This window comes from Crotalus tigris, unplaced genomic scaffold, assembly GCF_016545835.1.
Source record: "Crotalus tigris isolate CLP2741 ecotype Arizona unplaced genomic scaffold, ASM1654583v1 scf7180000018340.3345759, whole genome shotgun sequence".
NCBI lineage: Eukaryota > Metazoa > Chordata > Lepidosauria > Squamata > Viperidae > Crotalus > Crotalus tigris.
In genome coordinates, this window is record NW_024096953.1 from 2,267,091 (window position 1) to 2,286,896 (window position 19,806).

The 19,806-nt window shown below is 47.4% G+C and overlaps 2 protein-coding genes across 11 annotated transcripts in view; both read right to left on the minus strand.

Annotated features, from left to right (window-relative positions):
* Window positions 1–278: 278 nt before the first annotated feature.
* Window positions 279–9,347, minus strand: DLAT (dihydrolipoamide S-acetyltransferase). 2 transcript variants are annotated; one of them, XR_005557567.1, is made up of 15 exons: window positions 9,003–9,347; window positions 8,313–8,414; window positions 7,928–8,052; window positions 7,482–7,641; window positions 6,883–7,009; window positions 6,311–6,504; window positions 5,497–5,626; window positions 5,334–5,401; window positions 4,584–4,682; window positions 3,645–3,752; window positions 2,891–3,006; window positions 2,571–2,733; window positions 2,291–2,427; window positions 1,978–2,169; window positions 279–1,368 (listed from the first exon to the last, which is right to left on the minus strand). XR_005557567.1 is itself a non-coding variant. In XM_039350544.1 (14 exons), the coding sequence occupies exons 1-14, from the start codon at window positions 9,255–9,257 to the stop codon at window positions 2,040–2,042; spliced, it is 1,914 nt and encodes a 637-aa protein (XP_039206478.1). In that variant the 5' UTR covers window positions 9,258–9,346; the 3' UTR covers window positions 281–2,039. The 2 variants fall into 2 exon arrangements, 1 of the variants encoding a protein (XP_039206478.1); XM_039350544.1 differs by having other exon boundaries at window positions 281–2,169; window positions 9,003–9,346.
* A 1,349-nt stretch (window positions 9,348–10,696) lies between these two features.
* DIXDC1 (DIX domain containing 1) overlaps window positions 10,697–19,806 on the minus strand; it is a 45,402-nt gene continuing 36,292 nt past the window's right edge. For 5 of the 9 annotated variants that reach the window (XM_039350563.1, XM_039350564.1, XM_039350565.1 and 2 more), the window contains 9 exons: window positions 19,608–19,661; window positions 19,209–19,301; window positions 18,955–19,026; window positions 18,026–18,115; window positions 17,698–17,859; window positions 16,743–16,809; window positions 15,402–15,510; window positions 15,151–15,259; window positions 13,332–13,412 (listed from right to left, as the gene is read on the minus strand). In XM_039350563.1, the coding sequence (XP_039206497.1) occupies window positions 13,332–13,412; window positions 15,151–15,259; window positions 15,402–15,510; window positions 16,743–16,809; window positions 17,698–17,859; window positions 18,026–18,115; window positions 18,955–19,026; window positions 19,209–19,301; window positions 19,608–19,661 (837 nt within the window). Of the gene's footprint in view, window positions 13,413–15,150; window positions 15,260–15,401; window positions 15,511–16,742; window positions 16,810–17,697; window positions 17,860–18,025; window positions 18,116–18,954; window positions 19,027–19,208; window positions 19,302–19,607; window positions 19,662–19,806 lie in introns of all 9 variants that reach the window. The other 4 variants (XM_039350569.1, XM_039350570.1, XM_039350561.1 and 1 more) reach the window with 3 other exon arrangements.

Genomic DNA, 19,806 nt, shown 5'->3' on the forward strand with positions numbered 1-19,806 from the left:
CACAACTGAAGGGATGTGATTCCTTACAAAAGGCTCATTCAAGTGCTAAATATTGCAAAGGAACATTCCGATCTTTTGGTTCACTTGGATTAAAAAAAATAAATTGCTAAAAACATTGAAAATGACTCCAGAGTTAGCAGCAGAGGCCTTCCAGAACTGAGAAACTAAGTGCCTTCCCACTTGACAGGATAATGGCATTTATCCATTTTTGCTCACCAAATCATTATATTCAATGTCTATGCACAGCTAAGCAAAAAAACAGCAGTCGGGAAAAGGAATAGCAGTCTAAAGAACATCAAACCTTTAATGCCAATCTGTTACCAACTTAAGATGTTTTAAGCACTTTTGTTTCCAAATGATTGAATTACAACCAATTCAACAAATTGGTTCTCAGAAAAAAAATATTTAATTGCATGTATATATTTGTAGTGGATTTGGTAGCGCGAATTGACAAGAGACAATATTTAATGAAGGGGTGACATACAGATTAACATGGGGTGAATCAGGTAATGGTCTCTTGGCTGCTCAGGTCACATCACTTAGCAGTTACATGATCCACCTTTTAAAATTAGCTTCTCCTTGGAAAACAAGAGGCATTTCCCATTAGCGTCTCTATATACCTAGGACACAATTAAAAATGTGACTGGGCTCTTTTTCAAAGAAATTCCATTTCTAGCAAAGATGTATGCATTTATATTACTTACGAGATTCTGTTTCTCTTGAGCCTGGGATGGACAAGAAAGCAAAGTTGTTCCAGAACAGCAACCAGATCCAGCAAAAAGGTGGTTCTGATTTCTTTGAATTTGAAAGAATGGGGCCTAATTGTCCTACTGATTTCAGTGGAATTCAAGCACAATTCACATCTGGTTGGGCCAGTTGGTAACAAGGCACCAGGGTTTTCCTCCTTTCATACAATTAGGGGCATGCAAAAGTTTTCATTTCAGCTATTCTGAGGTCAATGTCCCATTTCAAATGCAAGGCTGCTAGAGGCCCAGGTGCAGCTGCAATATGGGCTGATTTTGAGAACTTCTGGAGTGCTTCCTGCTTAAGACAGCCCATTTTGCATGGGAAACAGCAGTTTCCCATGCAGGATAGGACATTTCACAAGACTGCACACTCAAAACGTGATAGGAAAGATTTTTTTCACATTCCTGTACACAACTCTTGCTTAAATGATGGAAATGCACTCTCACATTCCTTTAAGTGAGACAAGTCCCAGACTGCCCAGCCTAGACCATTAAGCGGGGGGAGAAACCTATGGTGGAGTCTGTAATGAGAGTCCATATGTTGTTTATCTTTAATTGAACCCAGTTTCACCAGTTCCCTTAACAAATGACTTCTGCTTGGGGTAAAACAGCGTTTACTGACCTAGAAAGGAAGCAAAACAACACATGCTTAAATTACGGAAACTCACATAAGGCAAATCGTCAGAAGGATTTCAAAGAGCCATTCAGTTTAGGTGGTGTGGCTCAAACATTCATTTTCTCTTGCAGTGCGCTAAAAGAATTCCCGTTGCTAGAAAGCCTAACAGTTGAATTTTGTAAAGTTAGAATGTCAACTGCTCTGATCCATCTTTTTTTGCAATGTTTAGAACACATGGGGGGGAGGGTTCGATTTTTTTTCTGCTGAAAATTTAAATTGTGCCAAATCTACGTTCGCATTTTTTGTTATTTCATATTCAAATCCCTAGTTTTATTGAAAATGAAGGCTGAGCCATCTACCTGGTGGGGGTGGGTAGGAGCCTGTGATACCCTGCAACATTGTGATCAGAAGCGTTACAACACATGATTATTTTCAACAACTGGGGAAAGTTTGCAAATTCATCCACTGAATAAGATAGAGCAGAGCTGTACTTGGCTTCGGAAGGCCCCCCACAGAACCTTCAAATCTCTATGACTGGTAAATCAAAATTACCAGTCACTGTTTATAGACTTTTTTTAAAAAATAAAAGAAGGAAACATTTTTTTAAAGTCTAACCCTTCGATATATAAATAGCTTCTTGAGAATGAAGCGATTAGGTTGCCAAAGTCCTTGAGAAACTATAGCAGCATCGTAGCTGGTTTTTCCAGGAATCTCTTGAATTCTGCGAGCCACTGGGCCCCCACTGCCCCATCCACAACACGGTGGTCACAGCTGAGTGTCACAGACATGACACTGGCCACATCAAACCTGTGGGGAGAGGGAAAAATACTATCTTTACTATTTCCTCGTGCACAAAATACGGCACCCCTTTTCATCAGATGCTGACTTTCCACTGAAACATTTTTGTTTTAAAAAAGAAAACATTTACCCTTTTTCATTATCTGCGGGGACCAGCCTTTTCTCAGAGGCACCAATTGCCAAAATACAAGCCTGCGGTGGATTGATTATAGCTGAAAAATTCTTAATGCCATACATTCCTAAATTTGAGACTGTGAAGGTTCCTCCCTGTAAAGAAACACACACCTTAAGGCCGTTGCACAATCACTGGTGTTGAGTGTTGTGAACTAGAAAAGGCATCATAACCAAATCTACACAATGTTTCCTTTGAGCCACCCAAATGCAGAGACAATTCAGGGAAGGTTGCTCACCTGGAACTCGTGGGGCTGAAGCTTGCCTTCCCTCGCTTTACTGGCTAATGTGACAACATCTTGGTTAATGGAGGCCAACCCCTTGGTGTGTGCATTAAACACAATTGGCGTTATAAGTCCTGCTGGAGTACTGACCGCCACGCTTACGTCAACTACGTGATTTCTGAAAGACAGAAAGTGTGTGTCCATTGGAGAGAGTCCGCCACCACTCACAAAATCTGTTGGAATAAATATTGCAAGATACTTCTTTAATAATAGCCTAACTGGCCTTCTAGGAGGAACCAAACTTTCACCCCTGCCTGGACTGTCTGTATACTTACTGCCTAATGACTGTTTCTAGCCAGGAAGAATTCGCTTCAGGTACCTTCAAACAGGCCAGAGCTGAAGCTTTAATAATGAAGTCATTGACTGAGAGCTTGGTATTCTGTGGCATCTCCTGCAGAGGAACAGCCAAGGGAAGAAATACTGGTCAAATTGATTAGTGAGCAAAGTTACCAAAGAATCATTCTTTCCAAACTGGGGAACCTCCAGAAACAATAGACTTCAAGTCCCAGGATTTTCAGCAATGTCCTAGCTGGCTGGGGAATTCTGGGAACTGAAGTTCACATATTAGGAAGGCACCTAATTCAAGAAAACCAACAGCCAGATGTATATAATCCTATTGCCATCAGAAGTACAATAGTTGTGATTATGCAACCAGAATGACCCAGTTAAGAAACCTGGGATTCCATTCACACTTGCTGTTTCTATGCTTTCCAAACTGAATGTGCATATTTTTTCTCAAAGGCAAGTTCTAGAAAGAAATGCTTTTACTTTACTTTTAAATCTACAGGGTTTAATTTGATTTCACAATTTTAAGTGTCACTTCATTATACTTGTAAAATTTGTGTTTTCTTATGGAATTAGCCCTAAATGAATTATCTTTCCCTTACATTCTCCAAATCTCAGATTACAAAAATGACAGAAATCCTAGAAATGCAAACTCGAGGGAACATCCACAGCTAATTGGAAGGATGGAGAGTTAGAGGCACATAAGCATCCAATTTGCTGCATAAGTCACAATCATTAAGTTACCTGGTTGAGTCCTTTCCTCAGCACCAATATTTCTCCCATGTTTATATCAACAGAGAGATAATAGTGAGGTATCGTTTGTTTAGACTGCATCAAACGCTGGGCAATCACCTATAAGCAAAGTATGCACATAATTAGATAACGTTACTTAAAATGAAGTTAACTGCTTTAATATAGACCATATTAAAGCTGGGAGCTTTAGTGCACCATTTTTCAAATATCCAGAAAAGCAGATTCCCAACTATTAGTCAAAAATTACCTCCAAATACTTGGTACTTGATGTCAGCTTTGTCTAATCAATTTCTGGCTAATTCTTACTCCTCTTTCCAGATTAACATTTTGAATGCAAATGCCCCCCCCCCCCCTCATAGCAACTCCAAAGAAAATTCTCCAAGTCAAAACCTGGCCTCCACCCTCTGCAAGGGCTGAACAGAAGTCATCCCAAAGCCTCTTCATAGGTCTCAGTTAACCACTACTTTGGTGTAGTGGTTACAGCACCAGGCTAAAACTGTTAGGCTGTGATTCTAGTTCTGCCTTAGGCACAGAGGCAGCTGGCTAACTTTGGGCCAGTCTGTTTTAGGAAGTAAGCAGTGATAAAGTTACTTCCAAAAAAACCTTCCTATGAGAATTCCAGAAACTTGTCTAAGCAGATACCAGGAGTCAACACTGACTCAAAAGCTCTATCTATCTATCTATCTATCTATCTATCTATCTATCTATCTATCTATCTATCTATCTATCTAATCTATCTATCCTATCCTAATCTAATCTAATCTAATCTAATCTAATCTAATCTATCATCTATTCATCCTTACCTATATCCTAACCTAACCCTTGACCATTGTAAGATTCACATTCACATCTTAAAAGAGGCCAAGGTTAAACACTGTTCAGTCTGCCTGCCTGCCTGCGATATGAGAGGCGCCAAGGGCTGTGACTTACCTTTCGAATATTACTAATGGGAATATCAGTAAAGACACCTGTGGGGGCAGCTGCAGCCACTCCTCTTGCAACTGCAGGAACTGCACCCGGTGCCGGGGCCTGTGGGAATACAAGCACGTCAATGAAAAAGCACCAAAAGTACCAAAGGGTCGGCTAGCAGAATGGAAAGAGAGCTTAGGATTCTCCATGTCATTCCAGAAGAGTTTGAAAGCTGCACCGAAGACCCCTCCCTGCTCTCTTGCTGTGAAATTTTCTCAAATCTACAAGATACTCCTAATTCTTCCCTTTGCTACATCACGGCACCTGTGCTTGAAAGCAAGTTTTCAGCAGAAGAAACTCAATTCAATTGGAAAGAAAAAAAGAGCTTGGGAGATTTGTGGCAGGGGCAGCAAAAAAGACACCACGGTGGCAATGACAATGAAAAATCAGGCAGACTTTTGCCCTAGCCAGATCTTGTCCTACACCTTGCAGCTCACAGGTTCCCACACCTTCTCAAAACAGGCTGAGTACCAGAAATGCAGTAAGCAAATCCTTGGCAGATTTGCTAGTGTATAACTCCACTGGATAGCCTTTGGAAAGTCAGGTGAAAAATTTGTTTGCATCATGTTCCCAGCGAAGACCACCGGCTCAAAGCAGAAGATAGAATCCTCTCTCTGCCCCTAAGATGAAGTTTCCCCAAATCAGATCCTAACTCAGGCAACCCTCTGCAGATATGTTCCTGCTACACAGCAGAACCAACGTGTTACTCACCGGGGCAACTTTAGATGGCACGAATGAGTCAATGTCCTTCTTTGTGATCCGACCCTCTGGCCCTGTAGCTGATGAGACGTACAAGGAAGATCTTCTTACCCAACAAGAAATTAAACCATTTTAGGCGATGGCTTGACAAGGCCTAGGAAAAGATGTTGCTCACCTTTCACCTGCGAGAGATCGATTCCTCTCTCTGCAGCTAATTTCTTTGCCAGAGGGCTCACTATTATCCTCCCTTTATGTGCAGGAGTCTTGACCGGAGAGGCAACAGGCTGGGCTGAAACAGCTGCCGCCTTAAGAAATAAAAGGACAGAAGAGTTCACAAGATGGACCCTTTTGGAAATTCTCCACCGTCCCAAGTTCATTTGACTGCTGCATCCATGAACGTACGCCTAGAATGTGGCATTAATCATCTTTAGTCCTCCATACAACAGGACTATGGCAGGACGATATTCACACATAGTCAAAACTCACGAGTGCTAGTGGGAGCAGGCCAGGCCGCTTATTTATTATTTGTTAAATGTATTTATTATTTATTAAATGTATTCAGTCCAAACTCTCTAAAAGTCTCTCTGCCACCCAATAGAAGCTTCATCACTACCCTGATGTTTTCTTTAAACTGGTTAAGTAGCCTTTTTATTAGGTAGTTTTTTACAAAGAGATTTTCTTTTTTTTAGGTAAAGAAGGCATAGGAACAGTCCCACACTTCATTTGTAAAGGATTAATAGCGTTTGTGGGTGTTATGTTTTTAATATATATAATATCTTTTATTATAGCTGCCGGGAGCTACCTTGTGGTAAAATGGGTGACCAATAAATTTTATGAATAAATGAATGACTGTCTAGAGCCACTTCCAGCTAAGAAAGTCTCCTGCCCAAGAGGAAGCTGAAATGTCCCTGGGGCTCTGAGAAATCAGCTGGGCACTCCCTACCACTTGGCCTTCCCTCCCGAGGTCTCCTTCTGGAGGTCGCACGTACTGGGCTTGGGGGCAGAGGCGGTGGGGACACGGGAGGTTTGATATCAGCGATCCCAACATCTCTGTAGTCTGCAAAAGCAGGAATGTCCGATTCCTTCTCCACAATGATGCAGAGAACGGTTCCCAAGGGGACGTCTCGGGTGCCTTCTGCTATCAAGATCTTTGCCAGGTAACCTTCTTCTTGCACTTCAAAGCCTGCAACGTAGAGAGAGAGAGAGAGAAATAAGCACTTTGGGAGGGAAAGGAATTAACCAAACTTGGAGATGGAATAAATCATCAGGCATTCCAGCAAACAGGATCACCGACAAACCATCCATGAAATTAGGAAATAGGGAAATGCCATCTGCAAGGCAAATAATCTGGAACTTTTTTTGGGGGGGGGGGCAAATATCTAACCTTTACAAGGCAAATGAATAATGTTTCAAATATTGCTCTGGCCATATTAACCGGTGCTGTTATCTAATGTTGTAAGGATGAAAAAGGGGATCTTGTCCATTTTGCTCACCCTGTAAGAAAAGCAAACAGCAAAGCCTCCCACAAAGATTTTGTTCTTGAGGATGGAAAAATTCTCACCTATTGTTGCTTTGTCTGTCTCAATTTCTGCCAATAAATCTCCTTCACTTAGCTTCTCGCCAACCTTCTTTTCCCACCTCTGCACGGTGCCCATTGTCATTGTAGGAGAGAGGGCAGGAAGAAGAATCTAGGAGAGTGGAAAAGGCAGCACTGCATTGATCTGCATTTCAAAATCCAGCATTACCAGTCAACATTTGCCCTTCTTTGCCTCTGTTACAAAGAATAAATTAAAAGATAAAATGCACTGCGGACATTTAACCGAACAAAAAATTCCTCTGAAGAAGAGAAGCATGAGTATCATGCAAAGGAACATTCTGATTATATAACCAGTGCATCTGAATTCTGAGTTTCAATGTTCACAGCCAGAATCAAAGTCACTCAACAGATACTGGAAGTTCCATCCATGCCTGGACAATGGAATCATCCACTAGGCCTTCAGATCCATCAAAACAGCCCATGTGCTCTCTTGCTCCCTCAGCAAATGAGGCTCACAGCAGGCACTGAGGCTCACAGCAGGCACTGAGCCGAGGTTATGAAGCTAAAATGTGCCATAAGGAAAGTGGGCGAGAAAAGAATACAAACTGGGAGGTGGGTCGTACCTGCATATGGGGAGGATAGGAGCTGCCTGGAGCTTGTGCAGATGGCTGAGCTGCTGGTTTGGGGGGAGCTGCTGGAGGAGGTGGGGGTGGCACCGAGGCCGATGGGGTGGCAGCTGCTGAATCCAAAGTATAATCCTTGAAGGCGCCAATAAGTTCAGGCCTAAAAAAAGGAAGGAATCTTAAGCCACTATCAAGGGATGGCAGTCCTCTAACACTGCAATCAGGAACCCACTCAAGCCTTAAAACCAGAAGATGGGAAGCAAGACCATACAAGACCCAGGACATGTTTGCTGTTGAAAAAGAACATTAACTTAATAGAAAGACAGGCACCTTTAAAGGGAGAAATTGTGGTGGTGGGAGAGGTTTTTTAAAATTGTAATAATTAGGGGGGAGAAAGAAAAATGAAGGAAGTAAAAGATATTGGGAACCTGCCTAGTCTGACTCACTTGTCCACAGTGATGCAGATGATGGATCCAATGGGAACATCCCGCGTTCCTTCGGGGACCAGGATCTTGGCCAGGTAGCATTCTTCCATGCTCTCAAACCCCACAGTTGCTTTGTCTGTCTCTACCTTTAACACACACACAACAATTTCCCTGAAATACATTTCACAACTGTACACTGTTCAGCAATCCCGTCCAAGTCAAGTTCTACCTCCCATATCAGTCACGAAGAGTGACAAAAAAAGTGTTAGCAGAGTGAAAATGCAGAGTCTCATGCACAATGTTGCTAATTCAGAAACCTATCAGGAAAGGTGACAAATGAGGGTCAAATTCCCAACCATCCCATCAGCCTGGCAGGGAAGCTTCCGCTTCTGCCCTTTCAAAATACCTCTGCAATCAGGTCTCCCATGTTGATCTTCTCCCCCTCTTTCTTCTCCCAACGCGCAATGGTCCCCATCTGCATGGTGGGGGAGAGGGCGGGCAAAGGCACCTGTGGAGGAAGCAAGGGATGAAGAATCACAGAACGGCAGAGCTGGAAGGGACCTTTGAGGTCTTCTAGTCCAGCCCCCTGCTCAACCTCCAGTGATGGAGCACCCACAACTTCTGGAGGCAAGTCATTCAGCGGGTTAATTGTTCTGTCAGGAATTAATTAATTCCAGGTTGGGTCTCTCCTTGATGAGTTTCCGTTGATTAGGCCCAGCCCCTTCCAAGCTGAGGGAGCACCCAGGAACCCCTCATTTCAACCCTGAGCTGCAAACATTCTCCTTTATTGCCGCAGCCCCGTCCCCCTGCAGGAGATCTCCAGAACCCCCTCGGGGCTCCGGAGGGGGAGAAGCGGCCGGGCATGAAGGCGCTCCAGGCCCCTCAAGGGGAGGGAGGCTCGGGGGTGGCAGAGTGGGCTCCTGAGGGGAGGACGGGGGATTTCAGCATCAAAGTCACCTATGGGAAACCCCACCCCACCCCCATCCAGAGGGGAAGCCGGGACGAGACCCCCGAAGACCCCCTCCCCCTGATTCCAGGGGAAAAGGCCCCCTCAGGTAAATAAGGCGGGGGGAGGCGGGAGACCGGCGCCCCTCACCTTCTGGTGGGGCGGGAGGCTGCACCGGTGGCGGCGGGGGGGCGCGGGGGCGGAGCAGCGGGGGGGCAGCAGCGGGGCGGCCCTTCCTCCTCCCCCTGCCCCCACTCGGGCCCCCCAGGAGGGGCCAACGGCGGCGGCCCAGCAGCCCCAGGCGCGGCCCCGGGGAGGCCCCTCCGCGCGCGCCCCCGGCAAACGAGCCCCCCGCGGGGCCGCGCCCTGCCACGCCAACAGACGCCTGGCCAGCACCCGCCACATCCCGGCCCGAGCGGCGGCGGCGGAGCAGCGGTCCTGTCAAGCGGAGGGCGGGCGGGTGACCTCCCTTCTCCCCCCGGGCGAACAGCGCGGGGCGTCGCGCAACGGCGTCGCAAAAGGGCCGTCAAGCAGCGCGCGGAGGGGGCGGGGCTTCGGCCGGCGCGTCCTGACCCGAGGCGACCTCCCGGGCCGCGCATGCGCTCTGCTCCCCGAGGTTGCACGTGGCCGCTGCTGCTGCTGCTGCGGGCGGAGCTGCCTTTGCGCCGCTTCGGCAGCGAGGCGGGTCTGCGCAAAAAAGGGGAGGGGGCAGGTGGGTTTCGTGCTGTGCCGGGGGCTGCAGGCCGGGCTCGGGTGCATCCCGTCCCCGGTTTGCGCCGGACCCAAATGCATCCAAGGAGGGGTCCCTTCCAAGAAAGGGGGGGGAATCTCCTTGCATGGTGGGCTCTGCGCCCCCTTTCGCGCCCACCCCGGAGCTGCCCCCCCCCAAGCAATCCGCGGAGCCTGCGTCCTTTTTGGATTCCTTTGGATCGGGGATCCCTTGGGGGGTTGGGAGCCCAGCGCCGCTGCTCCTCCTTGGACTGCAGGTTGCACGTGTGCAGGCAAGAGCGAGCTTCACGGGTAGCTGGTAGAGAAGCCCAGAAAATGCATTTCTAAAGAGCCGCGGAATTAAATACAGGTAGTCCTTGACCTACGACAATTGAGACCAACATTTGTTGTTAACTAAGACATTTGTTGAGCGAGTTTTGCCCCGTTTTGCGACTTTTCTTGCCATAGTTGTTAAGTGAATCACTGCAGTCATCACACAGTTCTTAAATGAATCTGGCTTCCCCATTGACTTTGCTTATCAGGTCACAAAGCCGGATCAAATGATCCCAGGATGCTGCAACTGTCATAAATATGAGCCGGTTGCCAAGTGTCTGAATTTGAATCACATGACCATGGGGGGATGCTGCAAAGGTCATGAGTCTGAAAAACAGTCATTGCTTTTTCTAGTGCTGTTGTAACTTTGAAAGGTCACTAAACAAACTGTTCAGGAAATAACATCACGGCTGAGACTCAGCTTTCTGGTTATTGTCTTGCCCTATGGAAAAACATCCCCCCCCACACACACACACTTGGGGCTGGGAATTTGCTCTCTCCCCTTTGCATAATGAGTCACAGGTTGGAAAACTCCTGAATGAAAAATGCGAGGGTTGACCTTGGTTATGGTTGCTTTTCTGCTCCCTGATTCTGGGAGTTGGAAGTTGTCAAGTCTTAAAAGTTGCCAAGGCTGGACATCCTGGGTAGGGCAGACTCCCTGGGCCTGCTCTCCTGCTGGATAAAAATCCCATAACCCTCAACCAGGTTAGCCCTAGGATTAAGATCTGCTCCAATCCAAGCCATCTCAAGAGCAAACAGGTTGGGGATGGTGCCAAGGGAGAAAAAAATGATCCTAGAACCGGTAATGCAACACTGTTTATGTTATTTCAGGGACAAAGTTCAGAGATAACTGAGATTTTAAAAAATGAGATTAGTTTTATGGAAGCAAAAGATGCCAATCCGGTCATAAAACACTTTTACACTTCTTTGACCTCTATTTTCCCATGTCTGGCGATAAGCCCTTGTGATAAAGATGTCTTAATTAAATTTAAATAAAATATGTTCTTTTAAAAAAAATGTACAATTTTAACTTTAAAGCACATCTCTTGCAGAAATATTTTTTTTTAAAGTAACTATAATTCCATGCAATCTCTTTGCAACCCACTAAATTCATGCAACAGTCAAACCAGTCACAAAAAAGGTATTTTTTTCAGGAATGACATCCCTCATCCACTGTTCTCTCAGAAGCCAACTTTAAAACTCCTATAATAGGATACACTCAGAGTGTAACTGCAAATACAAACACAGGCTTTCAAAAGGCCCGTTCTGTCTGTACACAGAGGACACAATAGGACAAACAACATACAAATCTTGTCTTTGCAACAAACAAGTAAAATAGAAAACCACTGTGGACTTAAGATATACCTTCATAGCAAAATAAAGCTAATTATGGGAACCAGGTGTGTTGGCATTAACAAGAGGCCCGTATAAAGCCTTTCTGCATTTCCTAGAAATATGAATAAAATACAATATTCAGAAATATACAGGAAAAAACAGCACTCATGCTGGTATAAAAATATACACTGTCCTTGTTCAACAATGATGTAAAGCAATACAAAGTAATTCCAAGAAACAGGAACAAGTTTACCCAACAGATGTGTGGAAATCTATAAAATGATCAAAGACACGATTCGTTTTTGACTTTCAGCCTTCTGCAAGAAGGACATAGAAGACGGCTGGACACACGGGCGGACGGTCCTTCCGCTGGCTGGTGCACACAAGCAGCTACGAGGCTTCGGAGCCTGGTACTGCAACGTTAGGAAAGATGGAATGGCGAGCAGCAAAGCAGCAACACTAAAGCAAATTCTGGCTTTCACTGGGCCCCATTTTTTCATTCAAGTAGAGCTGAGGCGTTTGGTTGCGCAAGATATGCAAAGGTGATACTTCCCACTCCTAATTCAGCATTTTAGAGCACAAAAATCAGGAAGAGTGTAGAAGAAAAAGGTACCCTGTTATCACAGACTTCTGCATGGGTGGGCAGGTGATGTCACACTCATGACATCATGATGGCCTCTTAGAGACACCTACCTAGGTAACTCTTCACTTGTGGTGACTTCGGTCCACTGACTGGCTCAGTTCCTAAGGAACTGAGGCTTGTATAGAATAATGGTAAACGCTTTGTGCATCAAAATATTCCCCCTTAAAACACTCAACCTGTCCAGGCCTGCTTTCTCTATAAAGCTAAGAATGAATAATTCACTCCATTAGAGCGTTTATCTCCAACCTCTATACAAACTCAGTAGTCCACAAGTTGATGCATCTGTCCTATTTATGTCTGAAGTCTGACTGGTGCAAAATTCTTAACAGGTTCCAGAGTGGCTAAGATCACCCAGCTGGCTGATGGTTCCAAGAGCTGAACCACCAGTTTTGCAGACCATTGCAAACGAGTGGTGGGGTGAGCATTGGGGGCCTAAATTAAATTCTGCTTGAGGCCCACCAGGCAGATGACCTACTTGCTGTCAGCAGAAGAGCCAGCAAGGCAAAGGGAAAAGACTACTTGACAGTTGCTGGAGTTATGCGCAAAAGCTTCAGCCCATAAAGGGCCTGGAGTTTTGGCCGCTTTCTGCTCACAGACCTTCCAGGAATCTTGCTGCAACCCTTTGTGAACGTTTATCTCGCTTTCCACCTACCTTATCTACCCATCTCAGCTGGTAAGGCAGACTGAAATTAGCCATTAAGTGGAAAAACCAATGCCAAATTCAGACCAAGCTATGAGGAAACCAGACAGATCAGCCTTTCCTCTGAGGCTGCTGGTGATGAATTATCCAGAAGGAAAGTAGGGCAGAGAAGATCATGTGGTGCCAATACAACCCTGGAAAAGCAAAGATGGGGAGTTTGGGGTCTTTTCCCCAGGCAAAGCCAGAAGGGGAACCTGGGCAGGTTAGCAATCTTTTTCACACAGGCCCTCAAATAAAGTAGGGAAATTTCAAGACCAGAATGCAAAATAATAAAAGCAAATGTAACAATCCTGGCCTTTTCCAACACAATGCTGTTGATTGGATCTTTGATCTGGACCACAAACCACTGGATCTCTGGAGGAGATCTTGCTGGTGCCTGATGTGGCCTGGGCACAGAGTTCATTGGAAAAATTGGCTGGCAAGAGAGCTACAACAGCGCTAGAAAAGAGTTCCTAGTTTTGGCCATCACAAACGTGCAAATCTTACTCCTAATGCTGTCCATCGTTGACCAAACTTCTCCAGATGATCAAAAGCAGCAAGAAGTCTTTTAGGACCATCCCTGACCAAAGAGAGAGGCAGTGTGTTGGAACAGTTGAAAGGGACCGTATTTGGTTATAATGTGACGGACATCCTTCCTTGAAGCCAAAGTTCATCACGGTTCCTTTCTTTTGGCAGTTTAAATCACACGTATCATTGGTGTGAGGGGTGGGGGGGTTTTTTGGTGAGTATCTGGCACATCCAGCAGCCGACAGCAAAGGTTTTAATTCTCCCCATGGTCCTCTTCCACCCAAGCCACAATCTTGCCCTCCCATCCGGGAATAAGATCGTCATCATGGAAAACCTACATGAAAATCAAAGAGAAGGAACTTATTCATCCATCCATCTACAGCAGTGTTTCTCAACTTTGACAATCTTAAGATGGGTGGACTTCAACTCCCAGTTTTCCCCAGCTGGCTGAGGAACTCTGGGAGTTCTTAACAACCTGTTAAAGTTGTCAAGGTTAAGGTCCATCTATCCAACCATCTAATTTATAAGCTACAGGTAGTCCTTGACCTACAACAGTCCATTTAGTGACCGTTCAAAGTTACAATGGCACTGAAAAAGGGGACGTATGACGGTTTTCACACTTATGACCGTTGCAGCATCCCTGTGGTCACATGATCAAAATTCAGCTGGCAGCTGAGATGTATTTATGACCCTTGCTGTGTCCCGGGGTCACGTGATCCCCCCTTTTGTGACCTCCTCACAAGCAAAAGCCAATGGGGGAGCCAGATTCACTTAACCCCTGTGTAACTAACTGAATCCCTGAACAACTGCAGGGATTCACTTAACAGTTGTGGCAAGAAAGGTTGTAAAACAGGGCAAAACTCACTTAACAACTGTCTCACTTAGCCACATAAATCTGAGGCTCAATTGTGGTCGTACATCGAGGAATAGCTGTACTCCTTCAGAGAGCAACTCTGGGCAGCCTTCGATTGAAACATACAAACCTTGATGAAAGCCTTGATTAAAAGATGGGGACTGGAAACAGCCCAGGGGTCGCCTGCCTCTAACCGGGAACTGGCCTGAAATCTCCGCTTCGGCGTTTCTAGGACAGGCCCTGAGGCTGTCACCACAATTCTTGAGAAACCGAACCTCACTCTGAACATGACAAGTGAGAACTCAAAACTCACACCACTCTGGAGCTCTCTGGAGGAAAAAGCAGAGCTGACCCACTTTTCTAGCTTACTGGGACGTTCTTGTTGTTCAGGGCTGCAGGGTGTGATTTTTTTTCATGCTCCCGCATGCATATGAGCACACACGTACACACACACACTTTCCTGCCCCTTGGCTTTTGCTCCACCGGTGAGAGCCAAACGCCAGCATTTCCAGGGAGAAGAAACATCCCATCGTGTGTAGGGCGACTTCTGCAGCCCACAGAAAAGATGCTGGTGGGCAGAATCTGGGGCTCAGTTGGGGGGGGGGGCAAAGCCAACGTCCCTCTTCATTGCCAGGCAGGAGCTGCACAGAAAGGATCCCCCTTAAATCCTTCACAGCATTTGTCAGATAACTACACAGAGCGCGCTTCACTCTGGCAAGATTCTGTTCACGGGCGAACAGCAATAAAGAAACCACAGCTAGTCCTCAACGTATGGTCCACAATTCAGCTCCAAATTTATGTTGCTAAGTTAGACAGTTGTGAAGTGAGTTTGGCCCCATTTTGTGACCTTTCTCGCCACACTTGCATAGAGAACCGCTGCAGTTATTAAGTTAGCAACATGGTTGTGAAGGAAACCTGGCTCCCCCCATTGACTTTGCTTGTCAGGAGGTCGCTAAAGGGGATCGCGTGACACCCCGGCCGGGTCACTGCACGTGACCCCGTCATAAATATGAACCAGCTGTCAAGCATCTGAATGTAAATCGTGTGACCAGGAGGATGCTGCAATGGTTGTAAGTGTGAAAAACGGTCGTAAGTCACTTTGTCCAGTGCTGTTGTAACTTCAGTCACTAAATCAGCTGTTGTTAAGTCGAGGACTATTATACTACGGGCCTTTACCTGTGTCGATCTTGGTTCCTGTGCCTGCTGGGTGCGCCCTTACCTCCTCTTTGACAGTCCCAAACTCCGGATCCAGAGCTTTGAAGTGATACCGGTGCGTCCCGTCCCGATCGATAGCCGCTTTGAAGTCCCTTAGCGTCACTTCCCCTAACCTGCAAAGCACGAGGGGAGAGGAAGGGCACAGCTACCACCTTCACGCTGGGAGGGGAATCCCTTGGAGACACCCACTCGGGGGCCCTGGAAAGAGGATCTGGGGCTGGGGTTATGGGGATGGGAGGGGGGCTGCCGGCTTACCTCTTGGGAATGCTGACCATGAAGGGGGTGAGGGAGCGATCGGTGAAATACAGCACTTTGGTGCAGGCGCCGCTGCTCACGGCTGGGGTGCTGTGAGAATGAGGCAGTTCTGCAAAGAGGAGAAGACAGGCTGAGCCCCGCCAGGCAGTGAGCCCACTTTCTTTCCACACACACACACACACACATACACACACAGCCCGTAGCCTTCTTTAATCCAACAGGCCAGATTTGTTCTCCCTGGACTAAGAGAGATGGATTGGAGAAACCACCCTTGAACCACTCTTGAACTTCCATCCTGAGCTTAAAAAAAGGAGATTGTAAAAGGGGCCGTTTGAGGGACAGTTGGCTGAAGAAAGTGGGGTTTTTTATGTGGCACCTTTATAAAAAGTACGGGGGGAGAGGGGGGAGCTGGGTTAGAAAGATACCAATATCCTTCACTTGGGATCCCAAGGCTGCATTTCCACCTTTGATCACTAGATGGTGCCTTATTCTCAGGAAGCCACTTTGCAGCCCCCTTTTGGAATACAGGGAGTCCTCAATTTACAACCATTTAGTGACAGTTCACAGTTACATCAGCGGCACTGAGAAAAGGTGACTTAGGACCGTTTTTCACACTTACGACCGTCGCAGCATCCCTGTAGTCATGTGATCAGAATTCAGATGCTTGGCCACTGGCTCACATTTATGACGGTCGCATGTCCCAGGGTTACGTGATCCCCTATTGCGACCTTCTGACAAGCAAAGTTAAGGGGGAGGCCAGATTCACTTAGCTACCGTGTTACTAACTACTGCAGTGATTCACTTAACAACCGTGGCAAGAAAGGTCATAAAATGAGGCAAAACTCACTTAGCCAATGTCTCCCTTAGCAACAGAAACTTTGGGCTCAGCTGTGGTCTTAAATCAAGGACTAGCTGTAGCTAAGTGCTACTTACTTATTTTTAAATTTAAAAACAGAAAATCCCCCAATTAACATTGTTTTGTGTTGTTTCCTTCTTTTTAAATGCTTTAATTGTTTATAAACCACCCAGAGTCCCTGGAAGGAGGCTGGTATATTTCAATGTATTGAAGTTATTTTTATAATTAGGTGTTCGGGAGGCCCCAATATCCAGAGAGGCGGCTGTTCCCTTTGTGCTAATAACAGGATCCAGGCAGGCTGCTTAAAAGACGGCATGCTTGGGTTAAGAAAGAGGAAGAACTGGGTCCAAGCGGCCAAGGGGAGCAGGAAAGCCAGCCCCATTTTTCAAAAAAGGGATAATTCGCAGGGCCCCTGGCCTATGGGCCTCCTGAAGCAAGATGTTTCCCTGTGGAGAAGGAGAACTGCCTTCTGGAACGGCACTCACTGGAATTGGAAGGCCAGGATTCTCGGCATTCGTTCCCCACGTGGCCTGCAGGCGACTTCCCTCGGACCTGGACAAGGAAAGCAGATGGACGAGAGATGGGCTCCTTGGACCCTCTTCCTGCTCTCTTTCAGAGAACTCAACTCAACTCAACTCATACCTGAGTTGAGTCCAAGACGTACTGTGTGTGTGTGTGTGTGTGTGTGTATCAAAAGCATCCAGATGGCATCTGCAACCATTTGACCAAAAGCCTTCTCTTATTTTAAGCAATGACCTGGTTCTCATTGCTTGAACCCAGATTTGCTTCTTCCAGAGGAGCCTAGAAGCCCCCAGCTACACTGAAGCTATAACCACTGGCTGACTGGAAATCCTCCTGCAAGTTCCCAGCACTCTGGATTAAGCTGAACGTCCCCTGAGGGGATATCAGCACTTGGGATGGTCCTTCCGGGATGCTCTCTGAAGAAACCCAAGAGGCTCTCCCAACAGAGAAGATGGGTTGGCCTGATTGAAGGACCCTGCTTGAAACAAAGGCACCATGGAGGGTTGTTGCACCCACACGGCTCTGCTCAAAGGGACCCCCACAGGAGCGAAATAGGAGCTCTGGGGAGAAGGCAAGGCCTGTAGCTCCTCAGACTGAGACATTGCCTGAGGACAGGAGCTGAGCTGCCTTCACAGCTCCAGCACAAAGGAGATCTGGTGAGAGAAGAGGATCCACCAAGTGGCTGGACAGATCAGTCCCAGAAGCCAAGAGCAGAACCTATTTTGTGAAGACCCTCCAATAATGGACTTCAGGTAGACTTTATGGCCACCTCCATGGCGGAAGAAGAGACTCAAGAGCACAAGGACACTTATGTGTCCCACCTAAGCCCAGTGTGAGGGCTGCTTCTGAGAAGGGAAGGAAATTATGAGTTCCCCAAAGGGTGGGAAGGCCAAACCACATCCACCAATGGCTTCTTACCCTCTTGTCCTGCCTCTTCTGCATCTCCATGCGGTGCAGCCTCTCCATCAAGCTGGAGATGCCCTGCTCCAGGCTGTCAATGGTGTGGTGTTGGGGATCGTGGCCGCTGAAGCTGTTCCGCAAACTGCGCAGGGCCTCCCGCACCAGCTGCAGGTCGCTGGTCTGCCGGGAGAGGTCCAAAAAACCAGGAGGTGGCAGATGCCACCATCCCAATGCTCTGAGAGTTCCTCTATCCCTCCCCCCCAAAAGCTTGCAAAATTGAGGATGGTCCCCCCAGGCCTGGGGAAAGACCTCCCGTCCCAAGCCTTGGAGTCAGAGCAGAACATACCCCTCTGTGCGTTGAGGAAGCCGTTCCTTTCCCCAAAGTCTGGAGGAACCCGTTGCTTTGAGAGTTGTGATTGGCGTAGAGAATCACCTGCTTTGCAAGAGAGGAGGGAAGCTGGTTGGCCAGGCCAGGAAAGGCCAGGTGGAAACCCAGCAACTGCTCCCAAGCCTCGCTAGGAAGCTACAAGGCGCTGGCAGACCAGCGTCGTCTCTCACCACACTCTGCGGGTGACCCAGTTTGAGAAAAGGGCAGCTTTTGAAGGAGCAGAGCTGACCTGGAGGCCCCTTCCGCCAGTCCATTCTGGGCATCCCGCAAAGTGGCAGGGACCCAAGCCGTCTATCGCACCCCTCCCCCAAGTAACTCAGGGTTGACCTCATCTCTGGGGGGTCCTGGGTGCTCTCTGAGCTTGGTTGTTTTCTTGCAGACGTTTCATGGCCCAAACTAGATAACTTCATCGCTTTGAAATAATAGAAAATACCTGCAGCTCGGGTTTTAGATTTTGGTAGTGGCTTACGCCCCAAGCTTGTTTCAATTTGGTTTCTGAAAGTTTTGTCACCAGACTAGGTAACATCATCAGTAGGATTTGCTTGTCTTATTTTCCTTTGATTATCAATGTCTTGTTGACATTTGGAGATCAAACCACTACCGAAATAACATCGTCACTACCTATATCATCACCCCATGGTCCTCCGCCTCCTTCTCTTCTTCCTCCTCCTCCTCCCCACAAACCCCACTCCCTTCTAGCAGGTAAAGCTACGTAATAAACCATCTTGGCTGGCCTGCACACGCCTCCTTTCAGAGATAAAGAAAGAAGGGAACTAAGGGTATGGGCCCTGTCAAGAGTCCCTGTGACTCGCCCTCTTCTAGTGCGCTGCTCCACAATTAGAAGTCAGTGCAAAGGCGAACCCATGGCCCACTGGAGCACCACAAACCTCCTCCACGTCCTTCTTCAGGCAGCGAGCCAGCAAAGCCTCTTTATGCTGCAGCTCCCGTTCCAACTCGGCCTAGGAGGGAAGAGGCAGATCAGCCAATGGGCACGGTTTAGTTAGTTTTATTTATTAAATTTATATGCCGCTCGTCTCACTATCCAAAGGGACTCTGGGCGGCTGGCAAGGGCATAAAAGCAGCATAGCACGCCTCCCGTTGGAGGGGAAGGAGGACACAGGGAGATGGGGGGAGCCCCTACCTGCTGATAGCCCGCCTCGGAGAGCTGGTGTAGCATCTCCTCCATCTTGGCCTGGTGCTGGTGCAGGAGCCGGTCCTTCTGGCTTAGCTCTTTCTGGAAGAGAGAGGTAGGATGGGAGCCATCGGCCAGGAAAGGAGACTCAGTCTGGGGCCAAGTTCAGGATCAAGGGGCTGCTTTGGGTCCTTCGCAGCTACCCCAAGATGGGGAAGAGCAGAATGTCGACTGGGGTCAACAAGATGGAGTAAGAGGCCGCCAAGGGGCTACGAGTTCTGCTCCTGGGCTCTCTTGGTGGGGAATTCTCCATGGTCTGAGCCTCCGAAAGCCGAGAGGAAAGGACTTCCTGGTTACCTGGGAAGCAGCAGTTCCCAAGGCACCCCTCCCCCAGGTAAGACCCCCTACCTTGTACTCTGCCAGAAGCCGGTTCCGCTCTTCCACCTTCCTCTGGAGATCAGCCTGCGCAAGCAAGATTCGAACACGGAGTTGGGACTATGGCTGACAACCTCAGGCTGAAGCATCCGGGAGCAGATCCGAAGCCTGCCTTTCTGGCCCTCTGCAAGGCAACAGGGACCACCCGGCCCTTTCCAACAGCCCCCCTCCC

Coding starts and splice junctions, on each gene's coding strand:
- DLAT (XM_039350544.1), bottom strand. CDS start 9,257: ATGTGGCGGGTGCTGGCCAGGCGTCTGTTGGCGTGGCAGGGCGCGGCC. Junction 5,627..6,310: donor CGCCTCTGCCCCCAAGCCCA/GTACGTGCGACC, acceptor TTATTTCTTAAG/GCGGCAGCTGTTTCAGCCCA. Junction 2,734..2,890: donor CTAGAAACAGTCATTAGGCA/GTAAGTATACAG, acceptor TCTGTCTTTCAG/AAATCACGTAGTTGACGTAA.